Source organism: Argiope bruennichi, chromosome X2 (assembly GCF_947563725.1).
Source record: "Argiope bruennichi chromosome X2, qqArgBrue1.1, whole genome shotgun sequence".
Taxonomy (NCBI): domain Eukaryota; kingdom Metazoa; phylum Arthropoda; class Arachnida; order Araneae; family Araneidae; genus Argiope; species Argiope bruennichi.
This window is the reverse complement of record NC_079163.1, coordinates 129,957,797-129,983,752: the sequence shown is the minus strand read 5'-3', so window position 1 is coordinate 129,983,752 and position 25,956 is coordinate 129,957,797. Positions and strand designations below refer to the sequence as shown.

At 28.1% G+C, this 25,956-nt stretch overlaps 1 protein-coding gene across 1 annotated transcript in view; it reads right to left on the bottom strand.

Moving 5' to 3' along the window:
* LOC129959988 (intermembrane lipid transfer protein VPS13B-like) overlaps positions 1 to 25,956 on the bottom strand; it is a 200,936-nt gene that overhangs the window by 146,247 nt on the left and 28,733 nt on the right. Inside the window, exons 10-17 of the mRNA XM_056072952.1 lie at positions 23,919 to 24,116; positions 22,625 to 22,922; positions 19,805 to 19,921; positions 19,578 to 19,724; positions 19,308 to 19,457; positions 15,441 to 15,604; positions 13,568 to 13,811; positions 5,067 to 5,275 (exon numbers count right to left, since the gene is read on the bottom strand). Coding sequence (XP_055928927.1) covers positions 5,067 to 5,275; positions 13,568 to 13,811; positions 15,441 to 15,604; positions 19,308 to 19,457; positions 19,578 to 19,724; positions 19,805 to 19,921; positions 22,625 to 22,922; positions 23,919 to 24,116 — 1,527 coding nt within the window. The remainder of the gene's footprint in view (positions 1 to 5,066; positions 5,276 to 13,567; positions 13,812 to 15,440; positions 15,605 to 19,307; positions 19,458 to 19,577; positions 19,725 to 19,804; positions 19,922 to 22,624; positions 22,923 to 23,918; positions 24,117 to 25,956) is intronic.

Below are 25,956 nucleotides of genomic sequence, written 5' to 3'. Positions count from 1 at the left end.
AGTTCAAAGTTTAAACAAAGCATATTACAAATTTTTTTTATTGTTTAAAGACTTCTCAGGAGATTATTGAAAAAATCGAGCTAATTCTTAAGAAATAAAGTACATTTTTGTACGAAAAGTACATTTTTTTTTCCTGTTATTTCACTATTAGTGAATAAATGTGAAAATATTTCGGATATACCGCTGAATGCATTAAAAGACAAATGTGTTGGAACATGTTTTAACACTCATGAAAGTTCAGCTTTGAATTATTGTTCTTGAATTAAAAATTAAAAAATCAGCTTATTTTTGGACATCAAATTTGATGTTTCCGGACTTGGTATATCGTTTTCTCCTGTATTTCTTTCAGATACAAAATATAATATCAATTATGACTTTTGTGAACTGGCACGCAATTTTATGTTTTACTTCTTTTGTCATGACTAATATGTGCCTATTTTCCCATATTACCTAAGCTTATCATTTTCTTACAAATCGATCAGTGCGCAGCAAGCGGATTTTGCGGAACTTCTCTAACCCGTTCAGCAAAGTCAGGATTCATATTTTTATCCGTTCAATCTGTATAAGAATTTTGAACAACACATTGCTTTAAAAAAGTCTCTAATCTACTCTGAATAAGCTCACAATTTGTCGAATTATAAATAATAATAATTCAATAAACGCACGTGTGAGTTGCAAACACAACCGCGATGCTACCGCAAATTGATTGTTGTTACTCACACCAGAAAAATTTATTCTATTTTTTCACGCAGTTATAGCAGTCTCAGGTAGTGTCATTAGCTACAATCGAGGAATCTCATGGAAAGAAAACTGTCTCAGACATCGAAATTAAACTAATCTATACAGGAAAAAAAAGGGGGGGAAACGAGTAGAAAAGTTAGTTAGTTTCGAGAATTTACAGTTTTTCGTGCTTGGTGCGCATCTTTTATTCTTGCAATGTTCAGAGATTGACCTATTTTAAATGAAAAAAAAGTAACTTCAAATTCCATGTATTTTCTCAATTCTCTAAGTGACACGGCAACCCTGTTGTCTGTCTGCCCATAGGCGCATTACAAGTCAAACTACAAGAATTAATCTTATTAAACTCGACACAAATATATTTTAGAGGATGGGAATATACGACAAAAAGCAATTTTTTGACTCATGAAGTAGTTTCAATTAATCAAAAACGACGCTAAATTTTGATGATTTAAGGGTTAACTTTCACATAAAAACACTTACCAACTATATCACCTTAAAATTCAAAAATCTTAGAGTAAGTTATAATTCAAATAATTATCTTCCCAATTTCACCAAATTTCAAGAAATTTATTTATTTATCTATGCATGATTTGCAACAGTAGTTTCATTTGTTGAAATTTATATCAGACCTATTTCCTTGCTTCATCAAACCTTTAAATCGTTCCTTCTTCTTCTGTTGAAAAAAATTATTGTATCTCAGAAACTTTTTCAAATCTAAAATTTTACTGTACTCTTAAGCAATGAAAAGATAATAAGTGATAATAAGATTTTTATAACTTCTAAGTGATAATAAGATTTTCATAACTTCTAAAGCTATAGCTATTTTCAAATGCAAATGGAAATTTTCCTTATTTTGAGACTTAAAAAATATGCAGAAATTAATTTATTTATTTATTCAATATAAGAAGATCCATTTTATAACATAAACACCTGATAGATTCAAAGATCCATTCTTTACAAAATTTTAACGACCTGACACATTTTTAAAGAGTTTTATAAGTAGAAATATATGAATTTAAGACCAGAAGCTGAAAAAAAAAAAAAAAAGATATTTGCCCGAAACCGAAACTGAGAAAATCGTTTTTTTTAACAAGAGGAAAAAATCCTCTGATTTTAATTTTTAAAAAAGGCTATATACGGAATTCCAAAATGTAGAAATCCAATTCAAGAGTTTTTTTTTTTTTTTTAAATAATCAACACAATTTTTTACTTTAAATAAAATATACTTGAAATAGTCGAAAACTTGTTTCCTATGTAATTAATTTAAGAAAATAATTCAGTAATCGGTGCCACAATTGTTGAATATATAAAAAAAGTAGAACAGAATGCTAATTAAGATCGATTCTTAAAAGAAATTAATTGAACTTAAAAAAATCAAAAACATTGCTCTAAAATTAACTGACGGCAATAAAAGTTAATCAGACTTTAATAAATGAAAATAAGAGATTATGTAAATACAGAGAAGTTGTTTGATTAATCATTCAATGTCAAATAATGTGCAGCCATTAAATGATTATTGGCTGAAAGAATTTCTCAAATAGAATAATTTCGTAAAGTAGAGCTCCACCCCAGAGAAGGATTCGTACTCACTAACAAAGCTAATATTACGAGCAAAAAAATAGTCAGTGCTTTTTTTTTTATTTGCTCTTATAATTTGAATTTAAAACGAAATAAATTCATCCGAGCAACAAAAAGTAGCAAAAATGTCCAATTAATAGCATGTTATTCATGCTGTTTATGCCTCTTCCATAACATAAAAGTTTTCTTTGCTTACAATTTCTCCAGTTAACTCTTTTATTACAAAGGATGTTTATTCCAAATTCTTTTCATTCAGTTTAGTTTATAAAAAAATCTAAATAATCTATTAGGTATTTTAAAACACTTTGGCTTTTTGCTGATTGATAAGAAAGTTTTGGGAACAGAAATAAGACATTATGAGGATATTAGTACTAACAAGGGGAGGGCACGGAGTTGAAATCTGAGATCGGGATGAGATTTAGTATAATGATGTTACACATTTAGAATGTTCATTCATGAAAATATTAAAACGCAATGGCCAATCAATTTCGAGAAAATGGACCTCAAACTTTTGGATAAAACTTATATACTGATAACCTGACTCCCGTCCCGATGATCCCGATGGCTAGGATTTTCTTTTTTAATAACTTTTATTCAATTAAAAATATACAAATACTCAAAATTAATATGTTTTTAATTTTTTTTCATCCAGAATAAATATTTATTATCAAAATACATAATAATAAAATTAAAATTTTAAAAGAATAAATTATAAATACCAGATGCATTTTTTAAATAAAATAAAATTGTTTAAATTTAATTAACTATTTACATTAAGTTATAATTAATATGCTACTTATTTTTATGCAAGGATAAATGTTTATTATTTTAATACTTAAATTGTAATTTAATATTTAAAAAATAGTAATAAATATAACATAAATGGTGATAATTATTAATTATAAATACTCACATCGTAAAAAAAAATTATTTAATATTTCTAAAAAATTATCCTATATACATTTACTTTCGATTATATACAAGAACCAGAATGGTAACTATAGTAAAAACATTGGAAACAAAACATATTTCGACATCTTGCACAACTGATAAATGATGATTGTCCACAAGCGCAAGGTTTCTTTAAGAGATCTAGGGGAAAACAAACTTCACTTACATTTAAAAATATCTCTCTTTGATCAAAAAGTTGGGCAGCATACCATGCATATCTTATCATCTTATAAAAAATTGGTGATGACAAATGATGGTGTACAATTGCTTGAATTTTTACGCTATCTTCGCAAGAATTTATTTCTTGATCAAGTTCGATTAAATAAGAATTTTGTATACGCTTTGAACCATCTGCCTACGGATTCAATAAATTAACACTTGCTCTCTAGTATTTCGTTTGATCACTGCAGTTGGGGATGTTTGCTTACATATTTAACAAATATCAGCTGCTCCCTTCAATTTTTGATATAAATACAGCTTCGTTGAGTTAAAATTGATAATTTATTATTATTAAAATCCAAGAATTTGAAAATGATGCAAGCAAGTTAAATTATCTGTAGCCATTAATGTTACGTTTTTAATTATCTTTCCTTTAAACATTAAATTATAATTTAAGTATTAAAAGAATAAACATTTATCTTTGCATAAAATTTAGTAGCATATTAAGTAAAATTATGTGTAAATAGTTAATTAAATTTAAATAATTTTATTTTGTTTAAAAAATGCATTTGGATTTATAATTTTTTTCTTTTAAAATTTTAATTTTATGTATTCCAATAATAAATATTTATTTTGGATGAAAAAAATTAAAAACATATTAATCAAGAGTATTTGTAAATCTTTAATTGAATAAAAGTTATTGAAAAAGAAAAAAAAAATCCTAGCCAGGTTCGAACCCTGACCTTCCGCATACGAGATGGTTACCTAGACAACCATGCCATCGGGATTATCGGGACGGGAGTCAAGTCATCAGTATATAAGCTTTACCAAAAGTTTGAGGACCTTTTTCTCGAAATTGATTGGCGTTTTAATATTTTCATGAATGAACAATCTAAATATATCATTATACTAAATCTTATCCCGATCTCAGATTTCACCCCCGTGCCCTCCCCTTGTAAGTCTGATTTCACAATGAATATAGTTTATCAAATATTACTCGCATGACTTTCTTATACTATAGAGATATGTTTGCCTTTGCTTATGAATCATAACATTATTTTCAAACGTTCATACCTCACTTGTCTATGAGCGCATGGAACTGAAATAGTTATTTTAATCTCTGAATCAATTGATATAAGTGAATATATAGCAATATTAGAATGAAAGAAAAACACTCATTTCCGTTTTTCAGAAGTTTTATTTTAAATTCTAGAGAAAATGAATTAAAAAGTTTAACTAATTTATTCCTCAATTTTGTGCCCCCCTTGTAATGACAGCCAGGGTACACGCTTTGTTAGATTCACAACACTGTATCCCCCGCATCTTGTGCACAAAAACATATAGTTACATTGTAATGTGTTTAATTTATTCCGTTACGGATATACTCTTTGTTAACAGCTGTTGCATACATTATACTATTATCATCATCCACCGGTTTACAAAAACAGAATAAATATAATTAGCGTTTTAAATAAAGCAATTTAATCAATAATTTTACCAAAGGATTATCACTAAAGCATATTTATGTTAAGAGTTTTAATTAAATTAAAAAATTATTTCATTGTACAAATGAAGGTTTAGGCAGATGAAATTAAAAAAAAAAAAAAAAAAACCAACTTGAAATTCCAAAACTTTACCTGAAGTGCCGAAAAGTTTAAGTGTACGTATTTACTATCCATATGTATACACAATGCTATCTGATTTTCATAATTCTTGAAAGACAACCCAACAGTAGGTGACAGCGTAGTAGGATATACCAAATAGGTGTACTTAACATCCTTATTCTTTTCTACAGAATATATAGCACATGAGTCTATTTGCAAAGTCCAACGAAAGCAATCTTCACCTACAAGATTAAAAAAAAAAAAATGAATGCAAGTAAAAAGAAATGCATGTTTAAAAGTTTAACACTCTCATGAATTTTACATGTTAGTTCAAAAGATCGAATTATAAAACTATCTCATAAATTAGCCAGAAAAAGTAAAACAGATTTGTAAATTCTTTATTGAATAAAGTTTAGTGCAAATTGTAATTAAAGTTAAATTCAGTGAGACATCCTAGCAGAACAAATATGACAAAAAAATAAGAAATATACAGATAAGAAATGACGTTTAATTCCTAGGAAAAAATTTTACATTCAGAATAAAAGTAAAAAAAAAGTATTGTTTTATGGCAAATTCAGCAAAAACATCAAGAATCTAGACATTTTCAAAATAAAACTGATTTTCTTTTCTATACATGAAAACTGAGAATAAAGATAAAAGTAAAATATTAAAAAGAAAAACCTGCAAAATGAACCGAAAAAATATTATGAAAATGTGTAAAAGAAATGACAAGATAACTTATTACTATAAAGGGAAATCTTACTAAAATAAAATATAAATTATTTTCATAAGGAGTACTAGTGCATCATTCAAAAAGCTAAGCATTAAAAATTTTTATTCAAAAGTATATTTAATAACAAAATATATTACATAAAGAGTAATACAGAAGGTATCAGTTAATGAACAGTTAATAGTATGAAGAACAAATCAGGTAACGAATACTTTCGCAGTAGTTTTTCATTCCGTACAACGAACGAATGCTCGGATAATGAAGACATTATAATGCCATCCTATTCTGATTTCTAAAAATTGTGAATTTATATTCTCCAGATAAGACTTCTGAACAAAGACTTTGACAGCATTCATAATTTCTTTTAGTATTATTCTATCAACATAAAGTATTTCCATGACTTAGTTCGCTATTTTGAATTCTCTACAATACTGCGAATATAATGTACATTACTGTACATCTTCTTGAATTATTAAAATATATGTTCTATTAATATTTTTATAAACATTTAAAAAAGTAATAACAGTACTTAAAAGGATATGAAACAAAAATGGATAAATGGAGAAGGTATTAAAATTGATCATGAAAAAAATCAGATAACTGAAGAACAACAAGGATATTTAAATGAATGAATGGAGGGATGGGATGGATAGATGGACGGACAAACGAATGGCTCACTTATTCTCGCTCATACTCATACACACAGAAACACAGAGAGCTATGTTTTCTTACGAGAAAAATGCAAATGATAAGAGGGCAAATGTAAGTAATTGCAGTCAAAGATCTTTCAAAGCATTGGGATAGTATATGAAAAGTGTTCTTGTTGGCTTCATATTGGCATTTATATTAGGCTGATATTCGTAAGCTTGGGGATAATTACAATGACAATATTATTAGTCACGTTCAAAAAGATCTGAAAAAGAGTGAAAAAATATCAACATTCGAAAAATTCTTTAAGTCAAGAATAGGAAAAAGGGACGAGAAACTTATGGCATAGTGGCTGAATGACAACATATGCAATATTTAGCTCTTTTTGTAAATATTTATTATTATTACTTGCATATTTAATTTAATTTTTTTTTCATGCTAATTTGTTAACAACATTTTAAAAATTCAAATTTCCTAAACTTTAATTTGATGATTTTTCCATTCTGCAACAAGTTTCAAAGTAATGTGATTTGAAATTTAGAATTTGCATTTTTTTTATTTGCTAAGTAACCAGCACAAAAAATGAAAGAATATATAGGTATATATTACTGTTATTATCTTTATATTAAGGTAGCAGAGACTATATTAATTATTTTTTGGTAAAGGAAGGTACCAGAAAGAATTAACACCCCCCAAAAAGAAAACCGATGACCAGTTAAAAATATTCTTTTGAATGACTTATGCCCATTAATAGAATATCCACTATATATTAATAAAATTAATTCTCAGCAAAATTAGTTACACAACTAATCTTACAAAATTTAATTGATATATTCGAGGAAATACCAAACAAAATTTGTTCCTTGGCCGCTATAGGAGACTTTTTTTTTTATTTCAATGAAATTCATTATTCTTTTATTTATTTATTTATTTTGCCTTGAATAATGTTGATTGAGTAAAAGGTTTGTTCTTATTTTGCATTTTTTAAATAAATTTATTAAATTGCACTTTCATATGGTCCCAAATATATTGTGATTTGACAGTTTCCAAATAAATATTAATACATTTGGCAATAAATAATCTAACTTAGTTGTGTAATTCATTAAAACTTTATTTTACACTGATTTTAAAGTTCTTAAAAGTTTATTTTTTTAACTGAACAAAAAATAATTATTAAATTTTTGACTAGCAAAACATATCAATAAGAAGAGCAATTTGATTTAATTCTAAAAAATAATTAGCCATTTTAATGACAAAATATTTATAATGCAAAACTAGGATTTATGGTACTTTTCATGTTAAGCAATCTTTTAAATACTGATTTCCAAGTAAAAAAGTCTAATCCAATGATACAGAATACATATATACAGGAAAGAATGCATTTCTAAGGTATTATCAAATAATCCATATCAGCAATTTTTGGCTAATATTCACATTATTGCATTTAAGTCGAAAATATTTTCATCATAAATTTATCACCAATTAAATACCTGTTCAGTCACTATACTAATTAAAGACAAAATACACCAAAGTAACTTATAGCAACCTTTACATATATACACAAATTCTGATCATTTTATACTTAATGTTTTTAACATGCAAGATTTTTTTTTTTTTGACATTTACACAATAAACTAAATATGCTTGTCATTCAACAATATTCTTTTCTTTTAATGAGGAAGTGATTTGAGTTCATATAAATTGTGTTGTTGTTTCTGATCCCAGGTGATATAGCTGCGCTATACCACTTCCATGAAACCAAAGACCTCTGAAAAGTCCAAAAACAATAGCGGATCCCTTAAAACCTGAAAAATCGTAAAGCTTAAACATTTTAGAATATGATTGGGGGAAGCTTGATCTGTCTTGCACCAAGGACATTCAGCAAAGATAATCCGTCCGTGTTGGAAGGTGAGGGATTTGGTGTGTCCACTTATAAAACGAGAGAGAGCCGTTTGCTGTTTTCTAGAGATATTCAGACGGTGACACCAACCGGGACTCTTACCAAAGTACCAAGGGTGAGCAGATGGGTCTCTCCAAAGTGCACTCGACTCCATCTTTTTGATAGAGATATCAAAATAAGTTAGTGAAACATCACTATGAAATATGTCAGCTGAGGCAGTCTTAGCTAAGTCTCATTACCATCTAAACCTTCTTACCATTACCTATCTCATTACCAAATAAACCAACATGTGAAGAAACCCACTGAAAGTGTATAGAATGTTCAGCGGAGAGCCTAGCAATAAGGTCTAAGATATTCATGCTAATCTTGTCCCTCCCACTTTCGACCAATGAGAAAGGTGCTGCATAGAGGCACGATTGTCCGTTAAAATCCAAATGTCCCCGAAGACAATATCAGAGAACGTGTCGATATGTTGAAGTACCTTATAGATTGCAATAAGTTCGGACATGAATATAGAACAGTTGACAGGATTACATAAATTGTGTTTTCTATAGCTACTTACTTGTTGCATTAATAAAAACTCAGCACTCATTTACTACATTTTGGAACAAGAGGCACCTGATTCGCTGCGCCAACATAGCATTAATTGAAATATAATATAAATAAAGAAAAAATGTGCTTCATATTGAGCATTTATAAATTATATTGGTACACTAAAGAAACCACGATGTTTAAATTTTGATAGGCATTATTAAGTGAATTAGACAGGATGCATAGTGAGAAATTGCTGCAAAAATTACACACTTTTTAAGCACCTTAGCAAAAAGAAAGAAAAAAAAACTTTGTATAAACATGCATATATAAACTTGCGTATTTTCTAAGCACAGGAAGCTGTCTGTTTTATTATACAGAAAGTATTATATTGAAAAAATGCTATAATTAATTTTAAACCTGTATGTTTTTAAATTAATATTTATTTCTGTATTTCCATAACGTCTTGTATTGTAAAACAATTTATACCTTTTTGGTTTTGAAATAAAAAAATATCATAAAATTAAAACTATCATTTTCAAAAATTAAGTTTTTATAAGATTAACAATAAAAATCTAACTTTTCCAACATTTCTTAGAATTAGCAAATTACTAATTAATTTGGATGGATACATAGTTTTTGAAAACAAAGACATTGATTTAGAAGCGTAGTAAATTTTTGTATTAGATTTTTGTGTATGCAGAAACTAATAATATTCGACTTCGCTGGAACAAAAAGTATAAATTTCCTCCTGCATTAACTCACCATTTTTAACAATCACATTCCACTATGGTTATCATCATAAGATTGGCAAAACTGCCACAATCCCATGGGAGTTTTTTAGATTAAAATTCTTTTTTATAGAAAAGTACAGCAGTGTTTAGAAGTGATTAGATTATAAAAAATCTTCTCGCTTCTTACTTCTGAAGTTCAATAAAGGAATTTTTTAAACGTTTCGCATTTCGAGAATTTAATAAAAAACCTGCTTTTTATCGTATACGCAAAAAGAAGTACAATTTTCTTACTTTATCTTTAACAAAATTACACAAATACGTGATTATATATTTTATGAAGAAATGAATATAATTGAATTATTCCTAGTTTTCATAAATAACGGAAACAAATTCTCGAAATTATCTCGAAAACGGAAAAATCTCAATTTTTCAAAAGAAGGCAGCTCTGTAGTTAGAAGCAAAATGAAAATAAAAAATTCCAACACCTGCATTTAATTTTTTTTTTTTTTTTTTTTTTTTTTTTTTTTTGAAGCCAGCTTGAGACAGTATATCACATGCTTCTAAATTTAACAACACTCAGCAAGCGAATAATCTTATTCAATGAATTGTTGTAAAGTTATTATGTTTAATAAGCACTTTTTTTTTTATCAGGATCCTTAACAGCGGTAAAATCACATGACTCAACGATTTGATAAAAAAATGATATTACTTTGAATTTCATTACAATAAAAATCATAAATTGTGTCTAAAATTAATTTTTCAAAAATTACTTAAATTTAAGAAAAAGATGCATTCATTCAAGGAAAAATGGTATATTTGAAAAGTTATTTTTTAAATTTTCAGATGGCATAAAAATAACTTTTGTGCGATAAGATGCTTGACGTTATGGCGGAAATACACTAAAGCTGTTTTTATTTATTAATTAAACTCCTAATTAAAATTTTGAAAAACCGCTCTGGGTGGCTCTCTACTACCAAAAACGCAAATGCTTGACTAATTTCCGGCTCCTAACTTCAATGGCTTATGCTGCGCGTTGCTCTTTCAAACAAGACAAACTTTTACTCAAACCTGTATAGAAAGATTTCATTTGGAAATAAATTCTATTAGAACAAAAAGATCAAAAGCAAAAATTGCAAAAAAAAAAACAGAGAATCTAAATCTTTGAGAATAAAAAACATAACTTTTTTTTGTTTGTTTTTTTGAAAATTTTAAGTAACAGAACTAGCAGATTTTTTGAAAATAAAAACTAAAATTTTGGGAGGTTGGTCCAACAAATAATAATTCTCAAATGTATGAGAACATTTTAAAAAAACACTGGGAAAGAAATCACGATACTGGATTTTATGAAATCGACTAATGTAATTAATTACACACTGCAATGAACTACAATTCAATATAGTACAGTAAAATCCCTTTAATAGGACATTCAAGGGATTGCTTGAAAATGACATATTGATGAGAATGATGATCGAATGTGTAAAGTACTAAAGAGGCTTTACTGTGAGCGTTTTTAGAATGGCCTCTCTCATGTTCGATATATCTCTTTAGCGTACCAAATTCATCCTGCCGTATTCTTTCGTTGATAGGATCAATCTACGTATTCTTCCTTAACAACATATAAAAGGGTATACATTTATCAAGACCCTTTTTTTAAAAAAATTTGAATATCTAAAACACTAAAAATTGAAATTAGATTTATTTTCGAGTCACAAGTAAGACATGGAACGTATTTCGAACTGTCCCTTCGGAATAATCATTCCAGCATTTCAATAATTGAATTTCAATTTTTTTGTTGAAGAAGGAGTTAGGCTTAAAGACACTAAGCGCTCTCTTAATATATATGAGCACCTCTGGATTTATTTCATCCTAGATTCCTTCCACGAATTGTTTCCTTTTATTGGTTTTCTTCCTTGATGCATTCGGTACACAAACTTTTAGGATCATGATTTCGAATTACCGTATTCAGCATTTGGGGAAACAATAAAAAAGAGACTCCTTTGTAACTCTCGAGAAAATTGTGTACTTTATAACGACCTTTTTTCAAAAATAAGTACTTTAGGTGTTTAAAAATGGTTTTCCTACTTTTTGGACAAATTTTATGACGCTACGCAACTTGTTTGAATATTGTACAGGAAAACGTGGATTGCTTGTAATATCAGTCTTTAAAATGTCTTGAACTAAATGCCAGTATACATATTTCTCTCTCCATACATCCTACACATTCACTTATACTTTTAAATTCTACACTCTCCATGTGTATACTGAGAAATTAGATATAGTTTCTTCAGCTTTCAGAGATAATTTAATTTGCATATTCAATTGTATATAAATATTTTCCTTATTTTTTCTTCCTTAATTCTGAATAAGAATGTTTAAAATTTAATTTTAATTGTATTTCTGAGAGCAGTGACTAATTTAGGACTTTTTGCAGTTGCATGATATGCACAAAAGGCATTCTTTTAGGAACAAAAGGCATTTTTTAAAAATCACTAACCAATTTAGTTTTATATTTCAGCACATATGTAACTCTAATAACATGTAATTATTTATTTTAGTTTCTTGAAAAATTATTCATAGTTATTGGCAAATGATTTCTGCACATACAAATAAATGCACTTAATTATTATGACAGATTATAAAAGAATATTGAATGTCAAACAGATTTAACATCAAACATTTTTATTTTACAGAATCATTCAAGTGATGAAAAATAATACTCCAATATATTACAATTCATTAATAATGCACTAATTAATTAAATTATGATTTTAATAATTGAATACAAATTCCCATTGCAGAGCTAATATTATATAATTCATAGAATATGTATTTTCCACAAATTTACTTATTTTGCAACTATACTATTAATAATTTTCAGACGACCTGCTTGCATCCGCTCTAGACAACTGCCTAGTAGTTAATCCGCTACCACTGAGAGGGTAGATACCAAGTTTAAACTTGAAGCAGAAACGGAAAAAAAAAAAAAAAAAAAAAATGTTGAAATGTCATGAGGTATCCCCCTAGATTAATAATATGTCATGGTATTCCTTCCATATTTATTAGCTTTTTTTTTGCATTATTATTTTCTTTCATTATTATGTTGTTTTAGGAAATATTTTACTTTTTTCTGTTGACGCAACTGATGCACAAAGCAAGAATAGGAATATTTTATTTATTTCTTCCTAATCCTGCAAATTTCTCTTAAAAAATAAAGTAGTAACATTTAATGATATATTTAGGGAAGTAATGTTTTTTAAGAAATATATTTTACACAGATATTTCCTGGCAAAATGTGTCTAATTATTCATGTTTAATAGAAGAAGCGATTTCAGAGTAATAATGGCAAAAGTGTTCTAAGATGGCAAATATAATAAATATAATGGTTTTCTTTTTAAAAAAAGTGATAGTCGATGAGTCAATCCTTTTTTTTTAAAAAAATTACTGTAAAAGGATAGAAAGATGTTTAATGGTCATTCTTAAAAGCTCTGTTTCTCTTCTTATGCTAGTACCTTTTAGATTTTTTCAATCTTCAAATGATGAAGGCACATAGAGAAAAAAAATCATCAATTTTCCACTAAGCAAATCATTTCTGACAATTTTATGTATTTACGTGTATTCAATACCATTATTGAATACACGTAATTGTTACTCATTAAAGGAATTAATAAATAGTTAAAGTTATTTTTTTATATAAAGATTCACAAATATAGAGCTAAATCTTAATTTAAGATAAAAACAGTAAATGTGAACTACTGCATCATTCAAGATTAGAGGATAAACAATAAAACAGTTTTCTTTTTTTTTAATTGTCTTCGTCGCAAGTACGAATCTGTATAACAAATAATATGCAGAAACATTTTATTAGACATGCAATAAAAAATAATTTATTCCATTTATATCATCAAAATGTTCGCAGTCCTACAAAATGCAAAAATTGTTTGTTTTTCACATTAAATAAATGTAAAAACTATAAAGGAAAAACTAAACTTACTTCTTTTGTCACACTGCAAAGTTTTGATTGGCATAGAAATTTCAGCAAAATCAATTTTCTGAAGTAAACTACTGACTGAACTGTTATTATTTATTTTAACAGCTGGCATACAAAACACACATGCTCCATTTAAACATCCGGAAATCTCCGCTTGTTGCCATGAATACAGAACAGATAGCCCTTCATCATATTTAACACTCCAAGTAGACTGAGGCACAATACCACATAAGTTTCCAATGTCAACCTTTGTAAAGCAAATATATTGTAGAAAATTTCAAGCAATCATATCTATCAGCTTTAAAAGCAATTAAACATAGTTCTTCCATTAAACAATTTAATTATGCATAATTCAAAAATAAACATTTGATTATTTTCTAGAATTTACATTTTTATACACAAATGATAGCATTTTTATAACAATAAATGCATAAGGATACAATTTAGATCAAAGATTTATTTTAAATATCAGAGGGACTATTAATGAATTCCATAGCAGCATTTCATGTCAGTAGGTCTAGTTCAAAATTCTAAACTATGTTCTATTAAATCATCGAAGCAGGAAAATTTTACTGCTATTAAATATGATAAGACATAGATTGAAACGAGTTTCCTTCTCAGAGAAACGATTATTCTCTATTTTGAAATCCAATATATATATATATATATATATATATATATATATATATATATATATATATATATATATATATATATATATATATATATATATATATATGAAGACAGTGAAGATACTTTTGATTTCGTGATGTCGTTTTATTCCATTTTGAAGAAGCAGGCATATGTACAAGCGATGAGCACACAGAACGACACAGAAAAGGAATGAGGAAAAAGCTCTTGAACATTTTATCTCTGGTCTTATATAACCTGAGATTTTGATAGGGAAAATATTTCTTTACAGTGCTAATATATTATTAAGATTTCGATAGGGATTTTCGTTACACGATTCGAAGAGGTAGGGGAAACACGGGGATCTTTTAAAAAAGAATGTGTCTCGTCAGCGACATTTGTTCCTTCACGGGGAGTTTGGGAAAGTTAGGCTTTTAGCCGATTCAGCAATTTACAAAGCTACTCTTGAATTAATTAAGTAGCGACAGTGGAATTGGATCAAGAAATAAGAGAATATTTTAGAATGAAGTTACTATGGGCTAAATTAAGATAAAATCTGGGAAATTAATTAAATTGAAATTAGAATTTAAAATATCATTATATATATATATATATATATATATATATATATTTGACAAAGAGAAAGTATACAAAACTTCTCTCACAATGCATTTAAATGCCTATTTTATGTTATCAGAAATCCGGCATATGAAATAATGCATTAAATGTCCAGTAAACAGTACTGTAAAAAAATGACATGCTTTCAACAGTAATAAACTTATGTAAATTATGTCAGAAATGTATATACAAAAATGAAATGGGAAACAGATTAGAGATAAAAGGAAAAAAAAATCTAAAATCTTTTGAAAATTACATAGTAATACATAGTTTTTATCAAAGAAAATTCAAAGAAAATGAGTTGCTAAATATTTTGAATTCTAAAATAAAAGTTCTTTTAATGCCCATTATAAATATTTTAAATAATTGTTACATATTATAAAGATCATTAAGCATTGTAGAATCTTCAGCTGGGAGGAAGCGGGACCACACACATTTATTCAACAGAAAGAGGCATAGAAATACAACGAAAATAAAGACTTAATTGGGGGGGGGGGAAACAACTTTTTCTATTCATCTTTTTAAATCTAAAAAACTTTCCACGTGAAAATTTCATAAATTTTGCTTTATTGATGAAAAATAAGACACAAAGGAAATCTCTAAAAAAAAAAAAAAAAAAACTGCTTACCTCTAATACAAGATATGATAAGAAATGGCAGTGTTTCAACAAGAAATTTTCTACGTTTTCTTGCAAGGAAACTTTTTTGCTGCTAATTAAAATTGTTGATTGTGATTTGCTCAAAGAGTAACTAGTAGATGCTTCTTGTGTAAAACTGCTACATGTAGAGGCATCTAAAATTTTCAAAGATAATATTTCATATAATTTTTTTTTTTTGAGACAACAGTTTTCCTTAGTTTAAAGAGATCTGTTTTTCATATTAAATCTTTTAATTACATGAAAATTATTTAAATCTATAATGCAGTGACAAATTGTACAACTATTCAGCTATAAATATGATCATTGATAGCTAATGCATTATCACTTTGTGTGTATGGGGAGGTACTGTCTCCTACTGTATGATGATGTTTTCTACATAACTTAAATTACACCCTGTTCGTTTCATTTTAATAGTTTAATAATGTTAATAAAAATTACAATTTTAAATCGATGAAGCATAATATTAATATAGAACTTTTAATATATCATACATTTTAAATTAATTCCAATTAATAATTTAAATTTTCTCTGCTATTTTTACTGTATTTCTTACTCTCGGTCATAAAAATTCAAATAACTGCAGCTGATTTTTTAAAAAAAATTATGCAGTTAAAATAAATAAGAATGTAGAGATGAAAATAACGAGATTTATAGATAGTAATAAAACTATTTAAAAATTAAAACTATTCTGGTTTCAGCTAAAAGTGCAATAACTCTTCTCTGATATATATAAAGGTACATATTGGAAGAATCTGTAAAGTTGCATTCCTACACAATTTTATCCATCGTAATTAAGAGTGTTTTATGGACTGTTGGATGCTGCATGGATCTCGAGCAAAAGGACCACCTCAGCTTGGAGACGAATTTGCTGACAAAACGGATGATTCTAGAATCTCTGGGTGTTTTGTCGATAGGACCAATAGAAGGTGAATCATGCCGATCCTTCGAAAACTTTCGGTACCCTGCTTCGGAAGCTATAAAAAGTTGGAAGACCAAGCCGAAGTCAACAGTATAAGAGTTAAATCAGTTGGATAATTCCAGCGAAGCGTAAGCGTTAAGTGGAGCTCAAACGAATTAGTGAACTAAAAATTGAAAATTGCGCCAAGTCTTAGAGCCAAGTATTGAAATAGCATCGAGTCGGGTGCTAAGAACCCAGACGTATAATATTAAGTCGGTAGCTGAATACAGCTAAAACAAGACAGTGGACAATAGCAAATGTTTGACGGACAAACATGAAAAGTTGAAAGAAGTTCTCTCTAACTGTTCAGTTCTGTGACGACGCTTTGCGTGCTGTTGCAGTTGTTTACTACCAATTAGCTAGAAGTGTGCTTATTTTATGGTTAGTACTGCTTTTGTGTTTCGAGTTAATGAACATCGTTATTTGTTATTGAGGTCTGTTGATTGTCCCACCATACACCCACTGCAGCGAACTCGTTGATTTTTTAGAACTTTGTAGGGAATTTTCCGTAACAATATGGCAGTCAAATCACACGGAGTTTCAGACAGATGAACAGATATAATTTCTTTGGACGGATTCAATAATTTGGTATAAAGTTTGATGTCTTGGAAATTCTGGTATAAAGTTTGTTTGGCAATTTCGATGTGTCTAGCTATTTCGTTTAAAAAAAATTATTATTAAGTTTATACTCACATGGACAGACAGTCATAATTCCCTTCTTTTGTTTTTGGAGGGAAGGAGGACTCTAGAATCTCGAAATCGTAAAGGTGCGTCGCAATCTTATGGTCGAACATTTTGGCAATTGTAACACTTTCTCTTTGTGTATTTTGAATTCATAAGGGAAAATCAAATATTTATATCTTTAAGCATACTGTGGAGCTATACGATGTGAATGTACTTACTGAATTTCTTTAAAACTCTGCATTCATTCAAATTCCATACATTTTATTCTCAGTGGATAAAATAGTGTATTGTACTAGAATTGCCGCATTTGATACTTTTAAAGGAAACTGGGCTCTTTGAAGCTAACAGCGCTTTACTTCCCTGCCTTTAAGTGCAATCATACAGAATAATACTTGGTTCGCGAAATTTTGTATGTACTCTCTTTTATAACTTCAACATGTGTAAGTAAAACGCTTCAAAAATTATTTTGAATCGAAAAATCTTTCATTCAAATTTATCTACACTAATTTTTTAATTTGTCAATAATTATTTCTTCATTTTTCTTTATTATTTCTTTTCGAATTCATTTAATTTCAAATTTGATATCACAAAAAATTCCTGCGGCAGAAAAACGTTTAAAACACAATTTCTAATACTGCCAACCTAAACGCGCCTGTGCAAATAGAAGGGAACTAGGAAGGAACACAGCTCTAGGATATAAAAATTCCAAAATAACCTAGCTCTTTTCCTAGTTCAACATTACAGTAGCTTTAGTTTTGTTCCTGCGTTTTATCTGATGCTTTAAACAAAAATTATGTTTAATATCACTGGATTCACTGCGTGCGAAACAAAATCAAGAAATGATTATACTTATATACTCAATAAAACTTTTGGAAGTGCAGGTTTGCACTCCATATATTCTATCCGCCAGTGAATTTGATGTAAGTACATCAGTTTAAAAAGATAAGGGCTACCGCATTATGAAGATTACTTTTGAAGAATTCTAAATCTAGGTGTAAGAAAATGACTTCACAAAACTTTGTATATGAATAAAAAATTATAGTAATTACTCTTTTCTAAAATAAAATTATTTCTACCCGTAAGTCTCAGCAACAGCATAAAGATGGAATAAGTTTAATTGTCAAAGCAGCAACGACGAACCGACAAATATATCAATTAGATTAGCATTTATTCTCAATTGGTACAAGACTGTCTTTTTATCTATCTATCGAGAATCATACTTCATTATTTTGAATTATGACAGGATGAAGAGGATATACCTGAACCAGCATGCCCTTTTCTTCCCTGCCTTGCTAATGTGCAGACATCTGACTCTTGATGGCTGATTTAAAATGTAATAAGCTTACATACACTCCAAAAATTCATTGAATATGTGTTGTGAACACGTGATCCTACTTACCCAAAGCAAAAAAAATGTTGTCCTCATTTGATACACAACATTCTCCTTTATAAGTATATGCAGACTTACATTAAAGTACTCCCGTCTTATGAAAATTATGTTAGTCTGAGGGCTCACCCCAACTAATTGTCTTTTCCTTCCAGTTCTAAAGTTTATGGATATTCAACAGAATACAGCAAAATCACTTTTTTGCAGTCAGCGTCGCCAGTATTAAGTAATTCTAGATGCTCTATTGAAACGTGTTTGATAATTTTCCCAAAAAAGAAAAAAAAAATCAACTTTGTTAACTAAACTTCTTTAATCATCACAGCAAATACTCTCAAACAGAATATTTGATTTCTTAGATTTCTTTTACTGCTTTGTCCTTGAAATCAATAACAAATCCACAGAGTTAGAAAACTTATGAAAAACATCACATTCATTGGAAGGAAAATGAAAATGCACCCCAACATGTTTTAAAAATGAATTTGTGTAAATATTCTAGATTATCCATGTAATTAGGAAAAAATAAAATTTTTAATTACAAAAAACAGCACTGAGTTTCTTTTTTTACAAATAAATATTATAAAAGAATCTCCCTTCCAAATCTTATTCATGATAAAATCTTAAAACAAATGAAAATTCCACTTTCAAAGGGTTAAAATACAGGTTTTAAATCATTTTAAACAGATTTGAAACAATGGTTTAAGTTTTATTAGCGCAGGAGCCATTCTATAACTCCTGCGCTTCTATCAGTTATATGTTAAGTTATATTGTAAGGAGTAATGAAAAAAATATATCCAAAAAACTTACACACCTTCAAAATCAGCAGGACTTGAACAAGAATGATCTAACTCAACTACATCCAAAATAATGTGCGTGAACAAAGCAGAAGATAGCCAGTTAAAAAACGCAAGTTCAAGATACGTAGTTGATCCACTGACATGGAGAAAAAGTAAAGCAGGATCTGGAAAATAAAAAACCCCATCATATTTCAAAAAATAACGTAATAAGGTCTCCAGTAAAAATAAATAATACGTTTATTAAGTTTATTAAAATTAAGAAAATGAAAAAAAATTGGACTGACTTTCATTATTCATATCTTTTGGTACTTGCAGAAGAAGTTGAAGAAATACTTGTTTGTGTTCTTCCTGTAACTCAATTTTTTTCCCATCAATTCCTTCATAAAGGCATTCAGTGGATTCAGGAGCATTAAATAAGACACTAGATTGATCTACAAAGATGTATATTCTTATAAAATCTGTCAGTATTAAAAAATTCAATTTCAGGAAATATATTCGTAATAACTCTCACCGTCATTCTGAAACTTCAACCATACTGAAGATACAGAAAATTTCGTCATTTCAATATCTTTCTTCAACTGATGCAAAATGTTAACATCAGAAATCTCGGCAGACATATTGGGCGAATCTGGAAAAGAACAATTGCTCAGTCTTCAGAAAATGCTAAATTCCGGTTCGAAAATAATACACATGCAGCACATTTTTCAAAATGAATCAGTTTTAAGAATTATAAAATGTAATCATATTTAACCTAACTGCAAAATCAAATATTCCATAGTAAAAATTCGAAAATTTTCAGAAAAGCTAGTTTATAATGTCCTGTCAGCACAGAGTAAACGAAAAGTACAAACTTAAATTCTGAAATATACATGCAATACTGAAATCAAAATGAATACAGAAGATATATAATGAATATCACTATTCTAAAGCAAAAACATTCAAAGAAAAATTTGAATGAGAAAATGTATTTGACAATTTGATAAGGTAATGAATGAATAAATTATCATCCTTCACTGTCCTGAGCGCAACCAATTTTAAATTAGAAATTTTATTAATTTTTATGGGGATCCATTATAAATATATCAAAAAGTATGTCAAAAGAAAAGATATTTTCAATTTTTTTTCTAATGCTTATTCTAATACTTTTCAACTTCTTCGACTTTTTTTAATACTTATATATTTATTATTTCTTTATTAAATTTAATACATCCTTACTATGTATATTAAAACAATAGTTGCAGTAAATAATAAACTTATTTTTTATTATTGTTATTAATTCAAATTTTTATAATTAATTCCTTTCAATATTATTTTAAGGTTTAAAAGTATGTTAATTTCTGGGGTGGAAATTTTAATAAGTGTTGCATATCGACTCCTACTTGTGATGCTAAAACTAAAGCAGTTAAGCATGCTCCTTATCTTTATATGGGTATGCACAAATCAAAAATGGAAGAAAAATTAAAGATAAATTTACAGAGGAAGCAACACAATGATAACAGTAAATAATTCAATGTGTTGTTGCATAAATTTAATTAAACTTCAGAAAATTAAAATGTTTAAATGGTCAATGAATTCTTAAAATTATAATATGTATGCTGAATTTGGAAACTAAATAATTGTAAAACATGAATATTTCTAGTAAAACAATACTTCTTTTATAGAACACAAAATACCATCTAATTCTCATAATTCTTTTTCCAATGATTTATGAAGCATGTTTTTGATTTGTTTTTAATGAATGATTTCTGCATCATGTTTTTTTTTTTAAATATGATATTATGAAAAGATAATTCATAGTGTGCATTTTATAGCATTATGTCATTTGAAGATTAAGTTCTTCAGTCTTTATTAGATATATGTTGATATACACAAAAAGTATACTGAATTTAACTTACAACCTCAAGAGAAATTTTAAAGGACACCACATAAAATGTCTACTTAAAAATATTTGAAAATGAAGCCTATATACTGCATATTTAACCTCAAAGTGCAATTATTATGCATTTAAAAGTAACTATCAGTTTTGTTTTTCTCCTTCATATTCTTTATTTGTAATATTTTCTAATTGATCAGATGATTTTTCTCAGTTTTTATTTAATATTGACATCTATATCAGCAAGGACAGCACATACGCATTGATAATAAAAAATATTCACTGTATTTAACATACTTTCAACAAGAAAATATCGTATGTAATCCTTTAATAATATTATGACTGAAAATTAGATTAAAAGCATTTGAGACATTATACAGTGTTCCAAAAAAATGGAATAAGTATTTATTTTCTCAACTATTGCAATTAGACATATACTTCTAAGTACAAAGTTTTATCAAATAAGACACCCAAAAGTAAGAAAATACTTCGGTTTTTGTAGGAGCTAATAATAAAAAATTACAAAAATTAAATTTTTGCAACTGACTATTCAAACTTTAGCATGAGACTGGCTTGCAAAGGAAGTCAAACTGTAAATATTTGTATTATTTGTAAATGCCTCATTTTCCCTAGGCCTCCTTGAGAAAGTAGATCCTGTAATTTGTCATTGCTAAACCATTCTGTATATACACTTCCTACAAGCATGCCAAGAATTCTGAAAATGTCGTTCATATACTGCAAAAAGGCCAGCATTATGAATACAAATAGCATGGATGGTCACCAATTTCTACGTGTTCCTTATTATTGAAATATATCATTCTTTTAGAAAGCACAAATTGCGAGCAAAGAACTTTATTTTCTTGTTCGGCATTCTAGTCTTCTCTGGGATACCTTAAGAAATCAGTTTCTAACGTTTCTCTTCTCTTTCTCATAAATACGAGGTTGCAACAGTCAACTAATCAAAGTGAACAACATTGAACATGATTAGAAGATTAATTTGAAGTCATGATGATTGGATGATGTCCACTAGGAAAATATGTGCATATGATATTTTTATCCGCGTTGAATAAATTTGCATTTTCGAAATAAATGTTATCTTATTTTTTGGCAAATCACTTTATGTTTAAAAATAGCCATATATCTGAAAATTTCATAGATAGAATCATGAAACTTTGTGAGTGTATTGAGAAATGTAAAAGAAACATTTTACAAATTGGTACTTTTACCTTTTAGAGAACGTATAAAAATATCATTAAAGAAAATTTACTATCATCCCATACAGAAAGAAAAAACAAAAAGTCTAATATTTGACCACCTTATTTAATGAAATTTTATATGTATGTGTCAAGATGCAATATCTAGAAAAAAAAAAAAATCTTGTTCTACCTTTTGGGGACAACATCTCAGCAATCATATACACAATCAGAAATTTTGAACAAAAAAGTTAAATGCACTTACAATTTGCGGATTCTTCTAAAGCAACTTTTAATTTTTCAAGTCCACTTGGATTAAAGTTCTTAGCAATCCATGATTGATACATGCATATTAACGCCAAAAACTCTACTTCAGTAAAATTCAAATGCACAGAGCTCCATTCAAATGTGTACTCTTTTAATATAAAATCTTCAGATGAATTCCAGCTTTCAGGAAGGACAAGAGATTTCATGAAAAAAGTCAGACAAGTCGGATGAATAATCGCGCAATCAGGGAGTTTATTTAAACTTTCTTTATGCAGTGTTATTTCTAACCCAAATACCTAAAAATGCACAAAATTAATTTTTGGATTGTTCATTTTGAAATAAAAATTTTTTTTTTTCTTTAGTTATCATTGCATATATTTAGAATATTTATAACACTATATTAATAATATGCTTTAAGCATACATAGAAATAATCTAAAATGAATTTAAATAAAAAGTTCTAAATTCTTCTGAAATAAAAAGTTTAACTATGAGCATTAGTTTCACACATAAATATTTTTTATAAAATTATAATTTTAAATCACTTTAACAACTTTGCATACAAGCATACAAATGTTTAATAGTAAAAAAAAAAAAAAAAAAAAAAAAAATCACCTATTCTAAAATTAACATATGATATTTAGCGAATTAAAAAAAATTACTATTTACAAAATATCTGACTTAATAACTATATAGAATGATACAAATAACCAAGCAACATGGCAATTTAACTATATTATATAATTGTTCTAAAAGTGAAGAAAATATTATTGTTTTCATGTAAAATTAAAGAATAATAACATTAAAAATTCCTGTATGCAAGATAAATTGGTCCTTCATAAATACAAATATTTTAATCTATCCAAAATTTTACCCTTCTAATTCCGTCTATTTATTAGCAATGTACGGTACTATATCGGCAAAATATGTTATGAACATTTGTGATTATCATAATATGATTATTACCATAAAAAATTAAATTTTAAAAAATCAATTTTTGAAATAAAAGATGCAGAATCACATTAACATACTAATCATGTTTAATCATATGATTCTATATTTTTCCTTAACTTTTTTAGTTAATGATTATGAAAATTCAGAATATAAAGGAACTTAAGTTTAAAATATATTTCTTTAGTTTGAATGAAAATAATAATAAAAAAATTATTATTCATCGGAGTTAAAGTTATAATCTTTACACACAATATTTTCCTTTATAAAAATGACATGCACAAAATTAAATTTTAATAACCATAATTACAGCAAGAAAATTTTTTTCGCAAAAATAATTACCTTCGCTGATTTTGTATTGTAACAATGATGTAGTAAGAACTGATTTGAATAAGATATGCTTCCAACAACCTTCACAAGCTTGTTGGGATACATTGGAGTAGTTGCCTGCAAGTCCAAACAATCTGCATAGATCTCAAGGTTGAACAACGTCTCAAAAGGTTTTATATTTTTAGCATTTTTTGATGATTTGATATTTCTCTGCAAAATATATAAGAATATGAAAAATTAAACCTGTATATTAGCATTAGGCAAAGCAGTTTTGTAGTGAAACCTGAAAGTTCCAAGTACAAAACATTAAAAATAAAAATTCAGAGAGCAGATTTAACATTCTTTATTCTTAGCCCATGAGAACCTACCGCGCACACAAATGATTGATTAATTATTTGAAGATCGAAGCAATCCTCTTTTCTAATGAATTTAGAAAAACAAGAGCTGCAGAAAGGAATGAACCAGGTTTGGACTCCGGCCAAATGATTTTCATTTTCTCTCTCTTCCAAAGTTCGTCTTCGTTCTCTCTCTCTCTTTCCATTGGCTGTTTATAAGCTCCAAATTCAATACTCGTTTCCCCGACAGAAATATGTCTAGTTTATTGAATATTCATTTTTTTTCTGTTGCGCTTATTCTTCGAAATAGGTATGTGGGTTTAAAATGTTACTCAGATGAAAAATTTTATGAGGGATCATTTATTATCAACTATTATATGTAAAAACGATGAACGTTGCAAAGGAAATTTTGCATCTTATTTGATATTCATTTTTGATTGAGTATTACTAACTAGCTGGGTGAAGTTGGAAGTGTTTTGGGGAAGGGAGGTTCTGAAAGTTTTAACTACTGAATTATCACATGAACATTCACATAATTTTCTTTTGACAAAATTAGAAGAAATTTATATCATTATATCTGAAATGCAACAATCTTCATATTGACTTTTGAGAATTAAAACTTTTAGGCAACTTACGAGATAAGTATCTGTTTTTAAAAACTCCACTCTCCAGATAAGAAATTTTTGTAGTACTAATTTCTGTGCCGACGAACTGCTACTGTTTATATTCCTTTACCGTACTGAATTTATGTTATAGGCTCAAAAGGGAAGTTTCGCAAACGCCACTACATAAGGCAATTATAATTTTTATTTTGTTTTTAAGAAAGTGAAAAAAAAAAAAAAGAAAAGAAAACCTTTTATTCGCTGTACCCCCCCCCCAATTAGCCGGCCCTACTTTTACATTATTTGTAAGAAATTGCATTTGTATACATTACTGGTGCATTGTAGTTAAGCCTAATAGCCTAATTTGTAAACCATTAAATACACGACAGACAACAAATCTTCTAGTTAGAACCAGCGAGAGTGGGCTCCCCAAAACTTTCTCACATATTCTCTACCAAACTTCTCATGCCCGAGAACGTTTTACATGCGCATGGGCGTAAAACATTTACGAAATATTAACTTTTGGGATAAATTTAGCATTTTTAATCAATCTATCGTGTCGAGTATGTCTTGGCGAGTTATTTGGAGATTAATCCCTGGCATTCGTTAAGAGCATTAAAAATTTTGTATTTTAGACACGTTTTTCATTATATAGACACGTTTTCATACACAAGCCAGAATTTGACACAAAATTGCACTTCTAGTCACAAAATCCCACACCAAATTTGATGTATTCAAGTCACTGCGTTTTTTAATGATCGCATTTACATATTTCTGAAAGTAAAGACCGAGAGCCGAAACCAAAACCAACTAAGGCTTAATTGACTAACAACCACGCCTTAGTTGGTTTTGGCTCAAAATTTGACAGGTATCTACACTATAGATGTTAAATCTGTGTACCGAATTTCATCTATCTAAAAATCTTCATTTTGTAATTATCGTGTTTACTTTTAATTGAGCAGACAGACAGACGGATTTCCTCTGAACAGCATTTACTCAAAATTTGATAGAAATCTGCAAATTTGGTGCAAAGACCGTATACCAAATTGCAATTGTCTAGCTCAAAGCGTTTTTGAGTTATCTTTGTCACAGACAGGCAGAAGGACAGTTTCT